Genomic DNA, 14597 nt, shown 5'->3' with positions numbered 1-14597 from the left:
TAGGCTAAATAACATCTGCTGGAGCTAGAAGGACTTTTCTACATTGACTTTTATCCTTGCTGCTTAATTAAATCCCTCACCTGAGAAAAGAGTGATTTTCAACCTTCTCAATTTCTGTGGCATCAGCATGATACTGTGACTGTTGAAATACCAAAATGCCAGTTGTGTTTAATGCTTCAGGTGCAACAAGCCTGTTATATTTGGAATCCCCTAAGAAGATAGATATTAACTGAAAATTGAAAATGACAGCAGAGGAGATTGAACCAGAATAACAAAAGGAGCACACAAATCTACTTCCCTTCTTGCTCCAATCCCTTAAAATGTCAGAAAATATATTTTTTAAAGAATACATCCATCATAGTACTAGAAAATAAGAAATAACACTATCAGAGACCAAAAAATCTTAGGAGTTTCCTGGGAGACTACAGCAAATAGAGAACAAGGCAGATGACCAGAGACCAAAGGATGCTCAGGAAAGAAACAAGTTTAAATGTAAGAGCACAAAAGAGATACTGAATTCACAACAAGTTCATTAAAGAGCATGATGGTGTCTTGGTGACTGAATTGTATTAATGGCCCCAATTCTTCACCAACCCTGTATCCATACCCTTTGCCATGAGACTTCACAGTTCCTCTCACTGCAGAGTTGCTTTGCCCAATAAAGTGAGGCAGAAATGAAAATGTGTCAGTTCTAAGCCTAGGCCATAGAGGTCTTATGTGTTTTTCACATTTCCATTTGCTGCCCTGGCAATGCCATGAAAGTCCAAACTGACCTTCTGGGGTATGAGAAACATGGAATAAGGCAAAATCACCCCAGTCATCCCAGCCAGCAGCCAACACCCAAGAATGTGAGTGAGTCTTTGAGGTTTGGGGGCTGTTTGTTACACAGCATTATCATAGCAATATATAACTGATACAGAGTCCCAACAGTGTTCATAACATGGTGTTGCTACTTAGAATGAGAAATAGGCAGCAATGGTGTTTGACTCTAGAATTAAACGATTACCTGTACTCTAAAGAAAGGGAACCCCTGCCCAAGGAGGGCTCCTGTGTGGGCACGAAAGACTGAGAAAGAAAAAGAATTGTGTTGAGATAATTCTGGACCTCCAGAGCTCCTAGACAGCAGGAGGGAAGGAAAAGATAGCTCTACCTGGAGGAAAATAATCTAACCTTCTCCCTCCCCGGGGTTAAGAAAGCCGCCCTTGTTTTAGCCATTGATGTGGTGGTAGGAGGCTCTAGACTGCTTGTCTGCTATACTCTCAAGCATCCAAAGATGAGATGTGTCAACTGACACACCCTCCTCTCTTAAGCAGAGCCTGAAATTGACCCTCATACATTGCAGATACAGATGTATGTGATAGCAGAGAAACTTGCCCAGCGATTCACAGCCTCTGATTTCAGTCATGAATATAAAGAGACAGCCGAGAAACAGGTGTTGGAGAAAATCCCTTGATATGAAGGAGAAGTAAAGTAATATGATAAAGAACAGGCTAACTAATCCTAGTGGAAACAAATCATTCAATAATGGGGAGAAATATTGTTCTAAATATATACTAATATCCTCAGAAAGATCCATCATACTATTCCATCCATAACATAAAGTGACAAATGTTAAAAGGAAACTTTCAGAAAATAATACAGAATGCTTGGAAATTCAATTTTTTAAAAAAATTCTCAGTATTATAATAAATATTAGAAGAGACAAGCCCATTAAGCAATTAGGAAGATTAAATTGAGAAAAATTTTAGAACAGAGTTGTTCTTTTGGGGCGGGTAGGGGTTGTTATTGTTGTGTTTTTTGGCTGCATCGGGTCTTAGTTGCGGCATCCGGGATCTTTCCTTACGGTGCACGAGCTCTTCATTGCGGCGTGTGAGCTTCTCTCTAGTTGGGGCAGATTCTTTACCACTGGACCACCAGGGAAGTCCCAAACAGAGTTTTTTTTTAAGACAGAAAATGTGTAAGAAAGACAAAAGATATAGATGATTGATCCAGCAGGTCCAACATGTGTTGCATAGAAATTCCAGGAAGAAAGAAGAGAGAAAAATGAATGGGAGAAAACAGTGAAAAAAATAGACAAGATTTTCCCAAGTTGAAAAAGAGTACAATCTTCAGATTGTAAAAGTGTCATTAGGTGCAGAGAAGGAATGAAAAGACACATACACACACACACACACACACACGTGGATGTGAAAATCAAATAAGAAGTGGCAAATAATCACCATATCTACAACAATACCAAGAGCAAAAACATTATGTAATTCTTCAGTTAAACCAAGTAATTCTTGATTAAGGATATAACAGACACACACACAAGTCTAAAACAAAATTCCAGATTATACCAACATGAAAGGTGGCAGACAAGGGAAGTGGAACTAAGTAAAAGTGGTTTCAAGACAGTACTGAGAAGACGTAGCTGATAATAAAGATAATGTCTCATTCCAGATGTCATTAGTAAACAAAAGAAACAGCCAAATACATCTATATCTCTACATAAATGTCCGTGCATGAAAAAGGGTCCAGAAGGAGGCACAGGAAACCACTCACAGTGGTCACTTCTGGAAAATGGGAGGAGGATTATGGGGCAGAATCTGAAAAAACTCCAGTTTTCATATTTTAGACTTACAAATTTTAGAGTTTTTTTTCAATGCAAAGATGATCATCTATGTATAATATAGAAATAAAGCTGAAGATTATTTTTAAAATACAGCACAGAAGTTACACTTGCTTTCAGTCTAACAAATCTATTTTCATGGGTGGGAAGAACAGGTAAAAGTCATGTTTATTTTAGTCCTATTTATTTTAGGATTATTTGTGTAAGTGAAAAGCTACCACTTCTGACTTTAAAGGACCATCTTTTTCTCTTTCACCCCCTCTACTTCCCCACCCAACTCATTCATTCTTCATTTTAGGCCAGGAGACATGATTACTCTCCTAGAGGACTCCAATGAAGACTGGTGGAAAGTAAGTATTGCTATTTCTTTAAGAAAAGTCATTTGGTGAATATAATCACAATGAATGCTACAATTGTGGATGCATGCCTCCTTTTTCCTTTCAGGGGAAAATTCAAGACAGGATTGGCTTCTTTCCAGCCAACTTTGTTCAGAGAGTACAACAAAATGAGAAGATTTTTAAATGTGTTAGAACCTTCATTGGGTGTAAGGAACAGGGGCAGATAACACTGAAAGAGAATCAGGTGAGTAAAGCACACAAACACATACCAAGTGTGACCAAAACAGAGTAACTCATTTTGACAAATAGCAGGACATGTAAGTCTGAATGAGTGGAGTCACAAGCGAAGTATTCACTTTGAGAAAAGATATTCTTAGTCCAATGATATTAGTGTAGGAGGATCTAAACATGCAAAACCAAAATGTTGGGAAGCTCACTTGCCTTCCCTGGGAACCAAACATATAGATTATATATTATTTATAGAGCTTATATACCTACATTTTTTTGAAGTTCTATACATGCCCTATAAATGAGGAAACAAAGGTTCATAGAGGTGATGTGCCTTGCTCAAGGGGCAAAAACTTGGTAAGTGGCCTGGCTGGAACTTAAAGATAGGTCTGCAAGCTTCAAGTCAGTGCCTTCCACTGAGCCATGTGCCCTGGACAATGTGGAACAAACTGAGAATGTAAAGTGCCTTTTGCATAGTTTGGTTCCCAGGGAAGCAAGTGTCCTCAGGGCAAGTGTCCTAGGACCAGAAGGGCCCTTGGAAACAAATTCTTGCTCATACAGAAGCCCTACTGAGTCATTCTTGATTCCAGGCAATGGAATCACCCTCATCAGACTTGAGACCCCATCTGTAATGCCATAAACATCCCACAAAGCAAACGGGACATTTCCCAGCTGGATTCCACACCAGTGTTTCAAACTTCTCCAAGATTTCCCACTGTATCCTTCCTGTTACAAAATCTGGAAAGTCTTTTGAATGAAATACATTCAGGAAGGATGTTCATCTTTATTGGCAAAGCATTATTACATAATTTTGCTAGCTTGTTTCATTTTTTTCTCAGAATAATTTTTTGCTTCCCCATTTGAGATTAAACATTGTTTTATGTTATTAAAATACAAATCAGTGAAAACAGAAGGCAAGTTAAAATTTGCTTAAGTTGATCAATTTCCAGAAGCAGAACAGCTGCTCAAAGACTTCTACCAATCCCTTGGCCGTATTCCCCCCGAAAAAAAATTTTTCTGGGAATGAGCTCACATTCTCCACTCTCATGGTTGAACTGACAACTTGCCGGGGTGGGGGTGAGACAAACAACCCAGCATCTTTAATTAGACACGCTCGAGACACAGCACAGCATTTTGGCCTGAACCTGGAACCACATGAATTTACCCATAATTATTTAGGAAAAGTCTATAACCCTGATACTTGTCTAGCCTGGTATTTCTAAGGTGTGGTCTTTGCACCACGTGAATCAGAATCACCTGGGAGCTTGCTGAAAATGCAGATTTCTTTTTTTTTTTTTAATGCATTTTATTTTTGGTTGTGTTGGGTCTTCATTGCTGCGCACAGGCTTTCTTTAGTTGCGGCGAGCAGGGGCTACTCTTCGTTGCGGCGTGCGGACTTCTCATTGCGGTGGCTTCTCTTGTTGTGGAGCACGGGCTCTAGGCGCACAGGCTTCAGTAGTTGCAGCCCGCGGGCTCAGTAGTTGTGGCTTGCAGGCCCTAAAGCGCAGGCTCAGAAGTGGTGGTGCACGGGCTTAGTTGCTCCACGACACATGGGACCCTCCCGGTTCAGGGCTTGGACCCGTGTCCCCTGCATTGGCAGTCGGGTTCTTAACCACTGTGCCACCAGGGAAGTCCCTGAAAATGCAGATTTCTAACTCCATCCTACACCTGCTGAAGTAGAAACTTGCAGGGCAAAGGCAGGGAATCAGCCTTTTTTTACAGACGTCCCAGGTGCTCCGATCAAAGCTAAAATTTGAGAATGACCTTCATTTCCATTTCTCACTTTTAAGTCCTATAGCAGTTCTTTGGCAACTGAAGGCTTTTTTTTTTTTTTTTTTTTTTTGTGGTACGCGGGCCTCTTACTGTTGTGGCCTCTCCCGTTGCGGAGCACAGGCTCCGGACGCGCAGGCTCAGCGGCCATGGCTCACGGGCCTAGCTGCTCCGTGGCATGTGGGATCTTCCCGGACCGGGGCACGAACCCGTGTCCCCTGCATCGGCAGGCGGACTCTCAACCACTGCGCCACCAGGGAAGCCCTGAAGGCATTTTTATTTCCAATTACATGTGGGTCAACAAAAGGCACTGAGATCTCTTTACTCCCATACAAATCTCTATTTTCAATCTTTGTCATCAATGTGGGTACCAATTTTTGGAAAATATCAGCCCCCTGAAAGAAAATTCCATTTTAAAAATCTATTATTGAGAAAAAATTTTAAATTTGTCTCCACTTCAGTGTCTTAAATTATTTTAGGTGTAAAAGTTCAAAACATGCTTGTTGATTGAGGGGAGTCTAATGTAGTAGAAAAACACAGATTCCAGTATCATACAGAAATGGATCTATATCCTGTGCGATTTTGACAAAGTCATCTCTGAAAGTCAATGTTCTCATCTGTAAAATTGTCATAGTAGCATCTATCTCTTGACATGGAGGTGAGAGTTACATGTATCACCTGTGTAAAGCGCCAGCACAGTGCCTGACCACCGTGGGTGCTGAACGGGGTCATGCTGCCATCATCATTCAGAGAAAAGCCTAAATGGGAAATCCATCTACAGTGGCCAGTGCCACCTAAAATTACCTAGTAAACATCAGAAAATAGCATGATATTTAAACTCTAAAAATGTAAAGAGACAAATGGTCATTAGCAGGGAAGTAGAAGAAATTAGATCCTGGAAACAAATGTAATGCATCTCTTTGATTAAATTTCTGCCTCTGGAGTTAATTTGTCTCACAATTATTACATTATTTTTTCACAGAACTTTTGCTGCAAATAGAATTAAATTATCTTTTTGTTGTGAACACCCCTAGAGTTTGCATTGACACAAGTATGTTTTCTTCATTTTTGAAACTTAAAAACTATCCTTATTAAATCAACTTAAACACCATAAAACTATGTTTTAATTCATCCATAGTTCTGTCATCCCTAGAGAACTATTTTAATTGATTCGTGTGTTCTATAAAAGCTTTAAAGAAAAATGGATACATCATTTTTATTTATTTATTTTTTTATTTATTTATTTTTTTTCGGTATGCGGGCCTCTCACTGCTGTGGCCTCTCCCGTTGCGGAGCACAGGCTCCGGACGCACAGGCTCAGCGGCCATGGCTCACGGGCCCAGTTGCTCCGTGGCATGTGGGATCTTCCCAGACTGGGGCACGAACCCATGTCCCCTGCATCGGCAGGCGGACTCTCAACCACTGCGCCACCAGGGAAGCCCCATCATTTTTAGATTAATAAAACTAAAATGCTTTTATTGTGGAGAAAATTTGGAAAATACCCTCAAAAATTACAAAGAAGAAAATAAAGATCACAGGTAATTCAGCCGTCAAGCGACTATCGACATAAATACTTTCATGTTATTTCCTACCAGACTTTTCTTCTAATTCTTATTTTGATATCATATTATATTTAGTTTCCCAACTTTTTTTTAAACTTAGTTACTAAATGTTTATCAAAACACATGGTTTGGGCTTCCCTGGTGGCGCAGTGGTTGAGAGTCCGCCTGCCGATGCAGGGGACACGGGTTCGTGCCCCGGTCCGGGAAGATCCCACATGTCGCGGAGCCGCTAGGCCCGTGAGCCATGGCTGCTAAGCCTGCGCGTCCGGAGCCTGTGCTCCGCAATGGGAGAGGCCACAACAGTGAGAGGCCTGTGTACCGCAAAAAAAGAAAAAAACAACATGGTTTAGCAGTTGTATAACGTATCATCATGTAGATAGAGGTTGGGAAACTATAACCAATGGATCAATCTGGCCCTGTTTTTAAAATAAAGTTTATAAGAACACTGCTGCACTCATTTATCTATGTATTGTCTGCATTGCCTGCGGCTGCTTTCACACCGCAACAACTAGGTTGAGTCATTGCAGTGGAGACCACGTGGCCTGCAAATGTTTCCTATTTAGTCCTTTACAGAAAAATTTTGCCAACCCCTAGTGTAGGTGAACAAGAATGTATTACGTTTTCCTCTATGATTGCATGTTCAGAGTTTTTTAAAAACTCTTATGGATGACTGCAATGAACACCTCTAAACCTAAATTGTTTTTTATAACTCTGATTACTTCTTTAGGATATGCTTTAGAATATCCAGGAAAACAGATAAACAATTTTTACAGTTCTTGATACATACTGCCAAATTGCCTCCCAAACATTTGTACCAATTTACACCCACATCAGCTGTTTATGAGAATGTTCAGGTTACCACATCCTTGCCAGAACCGAACATTACTATTTTTTACATATTTGTATATCATACAAAATGATATCTGTTGTTTTGATAAGTGAATAATATTTCATGTTAATCCTCATTTCCTGGATGGTTAGAGAGGTTGAAATTCTAACACATTTGTATTGGGCATTTGTATTTCTTTTATGAATAATCTGTTTATGTACTTTCTTGTTTTCTTACACTACTGAAAAAGTTTTCTATCCTTTAAAAATATTTACACCTGATCTATCGTGTGGCCAACGTTTCCCCCAGTTGGTCCTTTGCTTTTTTATCTTAATGCTTCTTCCTTCAGGAACTTAATAATGCTTCAGTTGAATCCTCTCTGTTTTATCGTATTTCCCTTATGGTTTTAATCTCTTTATTGCTTCCCACTTTATCACTTCACTTCTTCCTAGGAGAATGTTTCAAGATAGTCCCACACTTCACTTTAATTTTCTGAAGTTTGATTCAGGCTTTCATCACTTCTAACATTGATCTTAATTTAGTGTTTATTTCCTTGTAGTATTTTCTTCTCAATCAGCCCACTTTCCTCTACAGCAGGTTTTCTTTAAGTTAAGTAGGTTCCCACATAAACCTAATGTAATCACAGGGGTCCTTATAAGAGGCAGACAGGAGGGTCCGAGTCAGAGGAGATGTGACAGTAGAAGTAGAGAGGAAGAAAGAGAGGGATTTGAAGATGCTGTGCTGCTGGCTTTGAAGATGCAGGAAGGGACCATGAGCCAAGGAATGCAGGTGCCCTCTAGAAGCTGAAGGTAAGGAAACAGATTCTCTCTTAGAGCCTCTGGAAGGAACACAGACCTAATGACACCCTGATTTGGGGACTCTGATCTCCAAGACTGCAAGATAATAAATTTGTGTTGTTTTAATCTACAAAATTTATGGTAATTTGTTATAGCCACCATAGGAAACAAATCCAGATTTGTTCGGATTTGTTTCCTATGTAAAAGCAAATTTGCAGATGTGATTATATTGCAGGTTATGGACCACATGACAGGGAGATGGCCTGGATTGTCTACATTGGCCAAATCTAATCATTTGTGCCCTTAAAAGCAGTGAAATGTAGCTGGCTGGAGAAAGAGAGATGCAGCGAAAGAGGGCAGAAGAGGGATGAGGCAGAAGGGCAGGTCAGAAAGTGTGAGATTAAGTGTGAGAAGGACTCAACCCACCCTTGTTGGATTTGAAGCTGTAGGAAGGGGCCACAAGTCAGGGAATTCAGGTGGCTTCTAGAAGCTGAGAATGACCCTTGGCTGACAGCCAGCAAGGAAACAGGGACCTCAGTCCTACAACTGCAAGTAACTGAATTCGGCAACAACCTAAATGAGCCTGGAATTGGATTCTCTCCTAGAGAAATAGAAGAGAAAGAAAGGAATAGGACCCTACTGACTCCCTGGTATTGGCCTTGTGAAACCCAGAGCAGAGGAAACTGGCCAAGCCCACCAGACATAGGATTTAGAGAACTGTGATATAATAGATTGTGTTGTTGAAAGCCACTAATTTCTGGTAATTTATGACAGCAGAAGTGAACTAATACAGACCTCAAGTCACAAAACTCCAATTGAGTCAACCGCAAAAGGTATATTTTACTCATATAATAAGATGTCTGGATACAGGGCAGTTCTTATATTCGTAATTCCGCAACTTGATCCCATGATCAGGGAAGGATCTAGATTCCTCCACCCCTCTGTTCTGCTATGCTTGAAATGTTAGCCACCTCCCCTAGTGGTCACAGATGGCTGCAGCCACTCCAGGAATCCTTGCAAGAAAAAGAAACAGATTTTCTTCCTAGTGCATCTCTTTTAAGAGGAAAGCAACCCTTCCCAGAAGTTTCCAAGCAGATATTCCATCCTGTTTCATTGGCTGGAACTGAGTTCCATGGGAACCACTAAGAATCATTAGCAAGGAGGATAGAAACAGGCTCGGACCAATTAGGATTTACCTGAGGTAAGGCAGGGTTAAGGATAGACAACAGAACAAAAGTCCGGACTCTGCTGCATGGCAAGGGGGCAGTAATGACTGTTGCTATCAACCAACAAGGTCTGTGTCATCTTTTAGGCTGGTAGATTTATCCTTGGTCCAGCAGCACAACTTGCTTCTGTCATCAGTTGAGCTCAGCTCCAAAGGTCTTATGGAAATTTCAGCTTCTGGAATGGCTGTCAGTCTGGGCGTTCAGTATTTTGACATTTCTTCCCCACCTCCAACTCCCTATCTTTTCACAGGTATTTTGAGGGGAAGTCTGAGTCTAAGAATGCTAGGCAAGAAATCTTTTTAAATAAAATGACTGTTCTTCTGCTATAAGTGGCAGCATATTTAAATGTTAATGAGCTTGGAGGCAATGCAGGGGGAAACCTTAGACATTATTAGCATATGCGCTCCCGGAAGTGGGTTAGACTGAAGGACTTTAGCCAGATGGGACTAAAATGGAACTGAGCCAAGAGGGGCACTTAACTGGCAGGTGGTAGATTTCTGAAACATGAATCAGATACCAGTCCATTGTGTGCCTCAAGCCTCAGGAGTCACAAATCAAGCTCTTTAAGTATACTAATACTTAATCAAACAGCTCCTTATTCTGTGTAAAAGAAGAACCCGCGCTGTTGGTTCCTGTTGGTGCCCTGCCTACATCCCCTTCACTAGGTGTGTGCACCCATCTTCCAGTTGCTATGTCAGCGACTAATAACTCATAGCTGCCCCTTCTCCAGTGAATACCCCTTGGTGGAACAAGAGCTGCCTCACCAGAGTTACGCCTCTCACTCCGCAGGTCAGCAGCCAGTGACCGAGGACCAATGTGGGGTCCAAAATGCCAGACCCCTTGCTGGAAAGTGGGTCAATCCTATGACACAGTTAACGCTCCGGCGCCCGCTGTGGGATCAGGCTGAGGTTCACCCTCCAGCTGAGACCACACCCTTGCCTAGCTCCTTCTCCTGCCCCATCCTGCTTTCCTCACGTCCCACCTCCCGAGAGCACTCCCACAGCAAGTCACTTGTACAGGGATTCCTGTCTCAGGCTCTGTTTCTAGGCAGTCCAACCAAAGACAAAACTCACCACCCTTGGAAGCAGGTTCCGCAGGAGAAACTCACAGCACACTGACAGCCCTTCAGAACCGCTTCTCATTTACAGCTGGCCACGGCCACCCTTACACACCCTTCAATGGCCTGTTAGTGGTGAATGACAAAATACCCAAATGGATTTTAACCACCTCCTTTTGTAAGTCCAGCATAGGTGGTCTTACTCTTTAATATGCAAGATGATAGCATCTATTTTCTTGTGACCAAGAATGAAATAGCTTCCTTTGACTTCCTGACATTATACATATAAACTTCCAGGCATATGACAGGAGCCTGCTCAACGGTAGCCATTATTTTGGATTTTAAAATACTATATTGCGTGCCACGGGCTAGGCTCTGTGATAAGCATTATCTCATTCTGTCCTCATAGGGACTCTTCAGGGGGACACAGAATCATCAGTCCTGCTTTACTGATACTCATTCATAAAGCTGAAGCTCAGAAAACATTCAACGCCTGGACCTAGTTCCAAACCCAGGGTGCTGCTTAATTTCTTACCGAATATTTTTCTCACCGAGCCACGACTTCCCTAAACCAGTCTCCCTTTTCCAATTTGCTGTTCCACTAACTTCAACCAGTGGTGATTCAAGCCGCAGGTTCTAGCTTCTTTCCCATTGACATGTTTCTTTTTTTCTTCCTTTTTTGCAGATCTGTGTGACTTCTGAAGAAGAACAAGACGGCTTTATCAGAGTCCTCAGTGGAAAGAAGAGAGGTCTGGTCCCCTTCGACGTTCTAGAAAACATCTGATCACTGGCCCCTCCTCCTTTTGCAGTCGGCAAACTGCGGTGATGCCTCACCTCACACTGTGTTAACCCAGAGGGGCTGCCGCGCTGACCCGCCACCCAGGAAACAGTGAGACAAGACTCAAGAATCTGAGACTGGGGGGGAACAGCCACGAGGCAGGAGGCTCATCCCACAGCACATCCAGGCTGCCCAGAGATGGGGGTGAGGCTGAGAGAGTCGGCCAGCAGAGCCAAGTGCAGTACCCAGCAGGCGGTAACCACCGCCGTCCCCCAGGACTCAGCTCCCTCCCTGTCCATGTGGTGTCCATTAACCCTCTGGAGGATGCTCCAGTCTGTGGAGGGGCCCCAGATGAGGCTCAGATCCACGTAGCCAAGTGTGATTCTGGTTCCAGACCTTTGTCCCCAGTACCAACCAATCAGCATCATCACATCTGAGCCCCCAGCAGTCTCTCTGCAGAGCATCAGGAAGCCCTACTTCCTAGCCCCCCCAGTACTCCCCACAAGCCCCCCTCACTGTGATCGAGCGGTCTCTCTGGCCTCCGAATAAGTCCTGGTGGCGTGCGTTAGACGTGAGGGGTAAGTTGATGTGGCACCAACTGTGAAGACCTGATCTGCCCCCAAATTGCTGTCAGGCAGCCCCTCCTGCTGCTCTAGTAACTGACAAAGGTGACGGAGGCAGGATACGAGGCATGGAAGGAAACAGTGGGCCCAGTGGGGTAAGGTGGGGCAAAGAGCGCTTTGTTATTGATGATTATACAGCCCTTTCAATTATGAAGTCCTCTCCCCAAGGAGATGGAGCTGGGGAAGTGAATGTGGAAAAAAGTCTCCGTGAGTGCTTCATCTTCATTTGACATCCTGTCTGGGGACGGTTTCCCCTCCTGCCATCCTGTAGGACTCCCTTTTGAAGAGAGTTTGAGCCCACCTTGCAGGGAACCAGAAACATGGAGGAGAACCAAAAACAGCATCTTAGGAGAAAAGTAGCCAAATAGGAATCCATTCTTCTTTAGGGCAGAATATTATGCCCCAGCAGATATAAAGTGGAAAATAATCCTTGATGCTTCATCCCTCTGAAAGCAGAGCGACTTGGGGCCTATTGAGCATCAACTAGAGGAAATCTCTATTACTCTGTATTTGTACTAATGTTTACAAGAATGCAATATACTGTGATGCCTTCCTCCTCAAGCATCCTCCTAGCACTCAAACTTGCATCTTATCAGTCATTAATGCAGTTAAACTTCAATTCACAATGACCTTCGAATTAATGTCGGTTTGGTTTATTTTGTTACGGAGCAATAAAATCATTAGAACAATTGGTTTTTAAAAGACTTAAGTGGATGCATCCTGTGCATGTAAGCATTATTTCCTAAACCAAAGCATCATTAGTCTCCGTTTATTTCTCTTGTTACTGCTCAGTGTGAAGTTGGGAGCTGAGACAGGATGGCTGCTGGTTTCACAGTAGTTTGGATGCCTTACTCTCTTTTTAAAGCCAGGATCCAGAATTTCCTCCCTCTCTGATACAACATGCAAAACTGAGTGTACAGAATCAAGATGGATTCTTCGAGAGCCAGGGTGGATAACATGACTGCCATTCCATAAAATGGAACGCCAGAATACAAACACTCTTTGCCTCTAATTCAATATTCCATTTAATAAAGACAACACAATGGCTGGAAAGAGCATAGAAAACACGTGTCCTGATCTCTTCTTTCTGGTGGAATATCCACTGAAGCTTTTGGGTACAGTTTTGTTACATCCTATGCAAATTTAATCTGCATTTTAAAAAATCAGTTTTCCTTTCAGAGTTGAACAGAAGGAGGCTACAGTAGCCAGGCTCCAAGGTGATCCCCTCAATGATCCCTGCTTCCTGACATTCTTGACTTTGTTTAGGCCCCTCCCACATTGAGTCTGTGCTGGTCTTACGTGGCCAGTAGACTACAGCAGAAGTGATTCTCCATGACGTCTGTGGCTAGGTGAAAAAACTCCCTGAAGCTTCTGCCTTGATCTCTTGGAACACTCCCCTCTGGAACCCTGAGCTGCCATGTAAGTTTATCTACGCTGAGGCCGCAATGCTGGAGAGAAACCAGTGTGAGACCACACATTTCTGCAGCTGAGAACAACCCAGACATCACAGAGTAGCAATCATCTGGCTGAGCCATGCCCAAGTGTAAGATTTATGAGCAAGATAAATATGTTTTTTAAGTCACTAAGTTTGGGAGTAATTTGTTACACAAAAATAGATAACTGGAACAGGGACTTTGTAATTTGAGCCAGCGTTAGAAAGGAGAAAAAGAACTTTCTGCACAATGTGGCCCATAAGTTAAGTGGCCCATCAAGTACTGGCAGGAGGTTAACCCTCCAAATGCAAGATGTCTCATGCTCCTTAAAGATCTGGAGTCATGCAGATAATCAGAGAAAAAACAAGATGTTCCTTACAGCACAGATTGCCATGGATGCTCACACACACACACACACACACACACACACACACACACACACACACAGATTTTAGGAGCCATCACTCTGTTTCTCCTCCTGCCTGTCTGCGGAAATGGCAAGCACAAAGATTGCTATGACCTACCAGAGTTTTTTTTTTATCTTTATACAGCAGGTTCTTATTAGTTATCTATTTTATACATATTAGCCTATATATGTCAATCCCAATCTCCCAGTTCATCCCACTCCCCCCAACTTTCCCCCGTTGGTGTCCGTATGTTTCTTCTCTACATCTGTGTCTCTATTTCTGCCTTGCAAACCACTTCCTTCTGTACCATTTTTCTAGATTCCACATATGTGCATTAACATATGATATTGTTTTTCTGACTTACTTCACTCTGTATGACAGTCTCTAGGTCCATCCACGTCTCTACAAATGACCCAATTTCGTTCCTTTTCATGGCTGAGTAATATTCCATTGTATATATGTACCACATCTTCTTTATCCATTCGCCTGTTGACAGGAATTTAGGTTGCTTCCATGACCTGGCTATTGTAAATAGTGCTGCAGTGAACATTGGGGTGCATGTATCTTCTTGAATTATGTTTTTCTCTGGGTATATGCCCAGTAATGGGATTGCTGGATCATATGGGAATTCTATTTTTAGTTTTTTAAGGAACCTCCATACTGTTCTCCATAGTGGCTATGTCAATTTACATTCCCACTAACAGTGCAAGAGGGTTCCCTTTTCTCCACACCCTCTCCAGCATTTGCTGTTTGTAGATTTTCTGATGATGCCCATTCTAACTGGTGTGAGGTGATAACCTCATTGTAGTTTTGATTTGCGTTTCTCTAATAATTAGTGACGTTTTGCAGCTTTTCATGGGCTTCTTGGCCATCTGTATGTCTTCTTTGGAGAAATGTCTATTTGGGTTTTCTGTCCATTTTTTGATTGGGTTGTTTGT

General features: G+C 42.4%; 1 protein-coding gene across 4 annotated transcripts in view; it reads left to right on the top strand.

Moving 5' to 3' along the window:
- STAC (SH3 and cysteine rich domain) overlaps positions 1–12884 on the top strand; it is a 103716-nt gene extending 90832 nt beyond the window's left edge. For 3 of the 4 annotated variants that reach the window (XM_082637807.1, XM_082637806.1, XM_082637810.1), the window contains 3 exons: positions 2910–2961; positions 3056–3193; positions 11104–12884. In XM_082637807.1, coding sequence (XP_082493933.1) covers positions 2910–2961; positions 3056–3193; positions 11104–11202 — 289 coding nt within the window. In that variant the 3' untranslated portion in view covers positions 11203–12884. The remainder of the gene's footprint in view (positions 1–2909; positions 2962–3055; positions 3194–11103) is intronic. The other variant, XM_082637808.1, reaches the window with a different exon arrangement.
- Positions 12885–14597: the final 1713 nt, after the last annotated feature.

The sequence above is a fragment of the Mesoplodon mirus genome, assembly GCF_964341445.2.
Source record: "Mesoplodon mirus genome assembly, chromosome: 12".
Taxonomy (NCBI): domain Eukaryota; kingdom Metazoa; phylum Chordata; class Mammalia; order Artiodactyla; family Ziphiidae; genus Mesoplodon; species Mesoplodon mirus.
The sequence above is the reverse complement of the archived record's forward strand: the minus strand, read 5'-3'. Positions and strand labels throughout refer to the sequence as shown.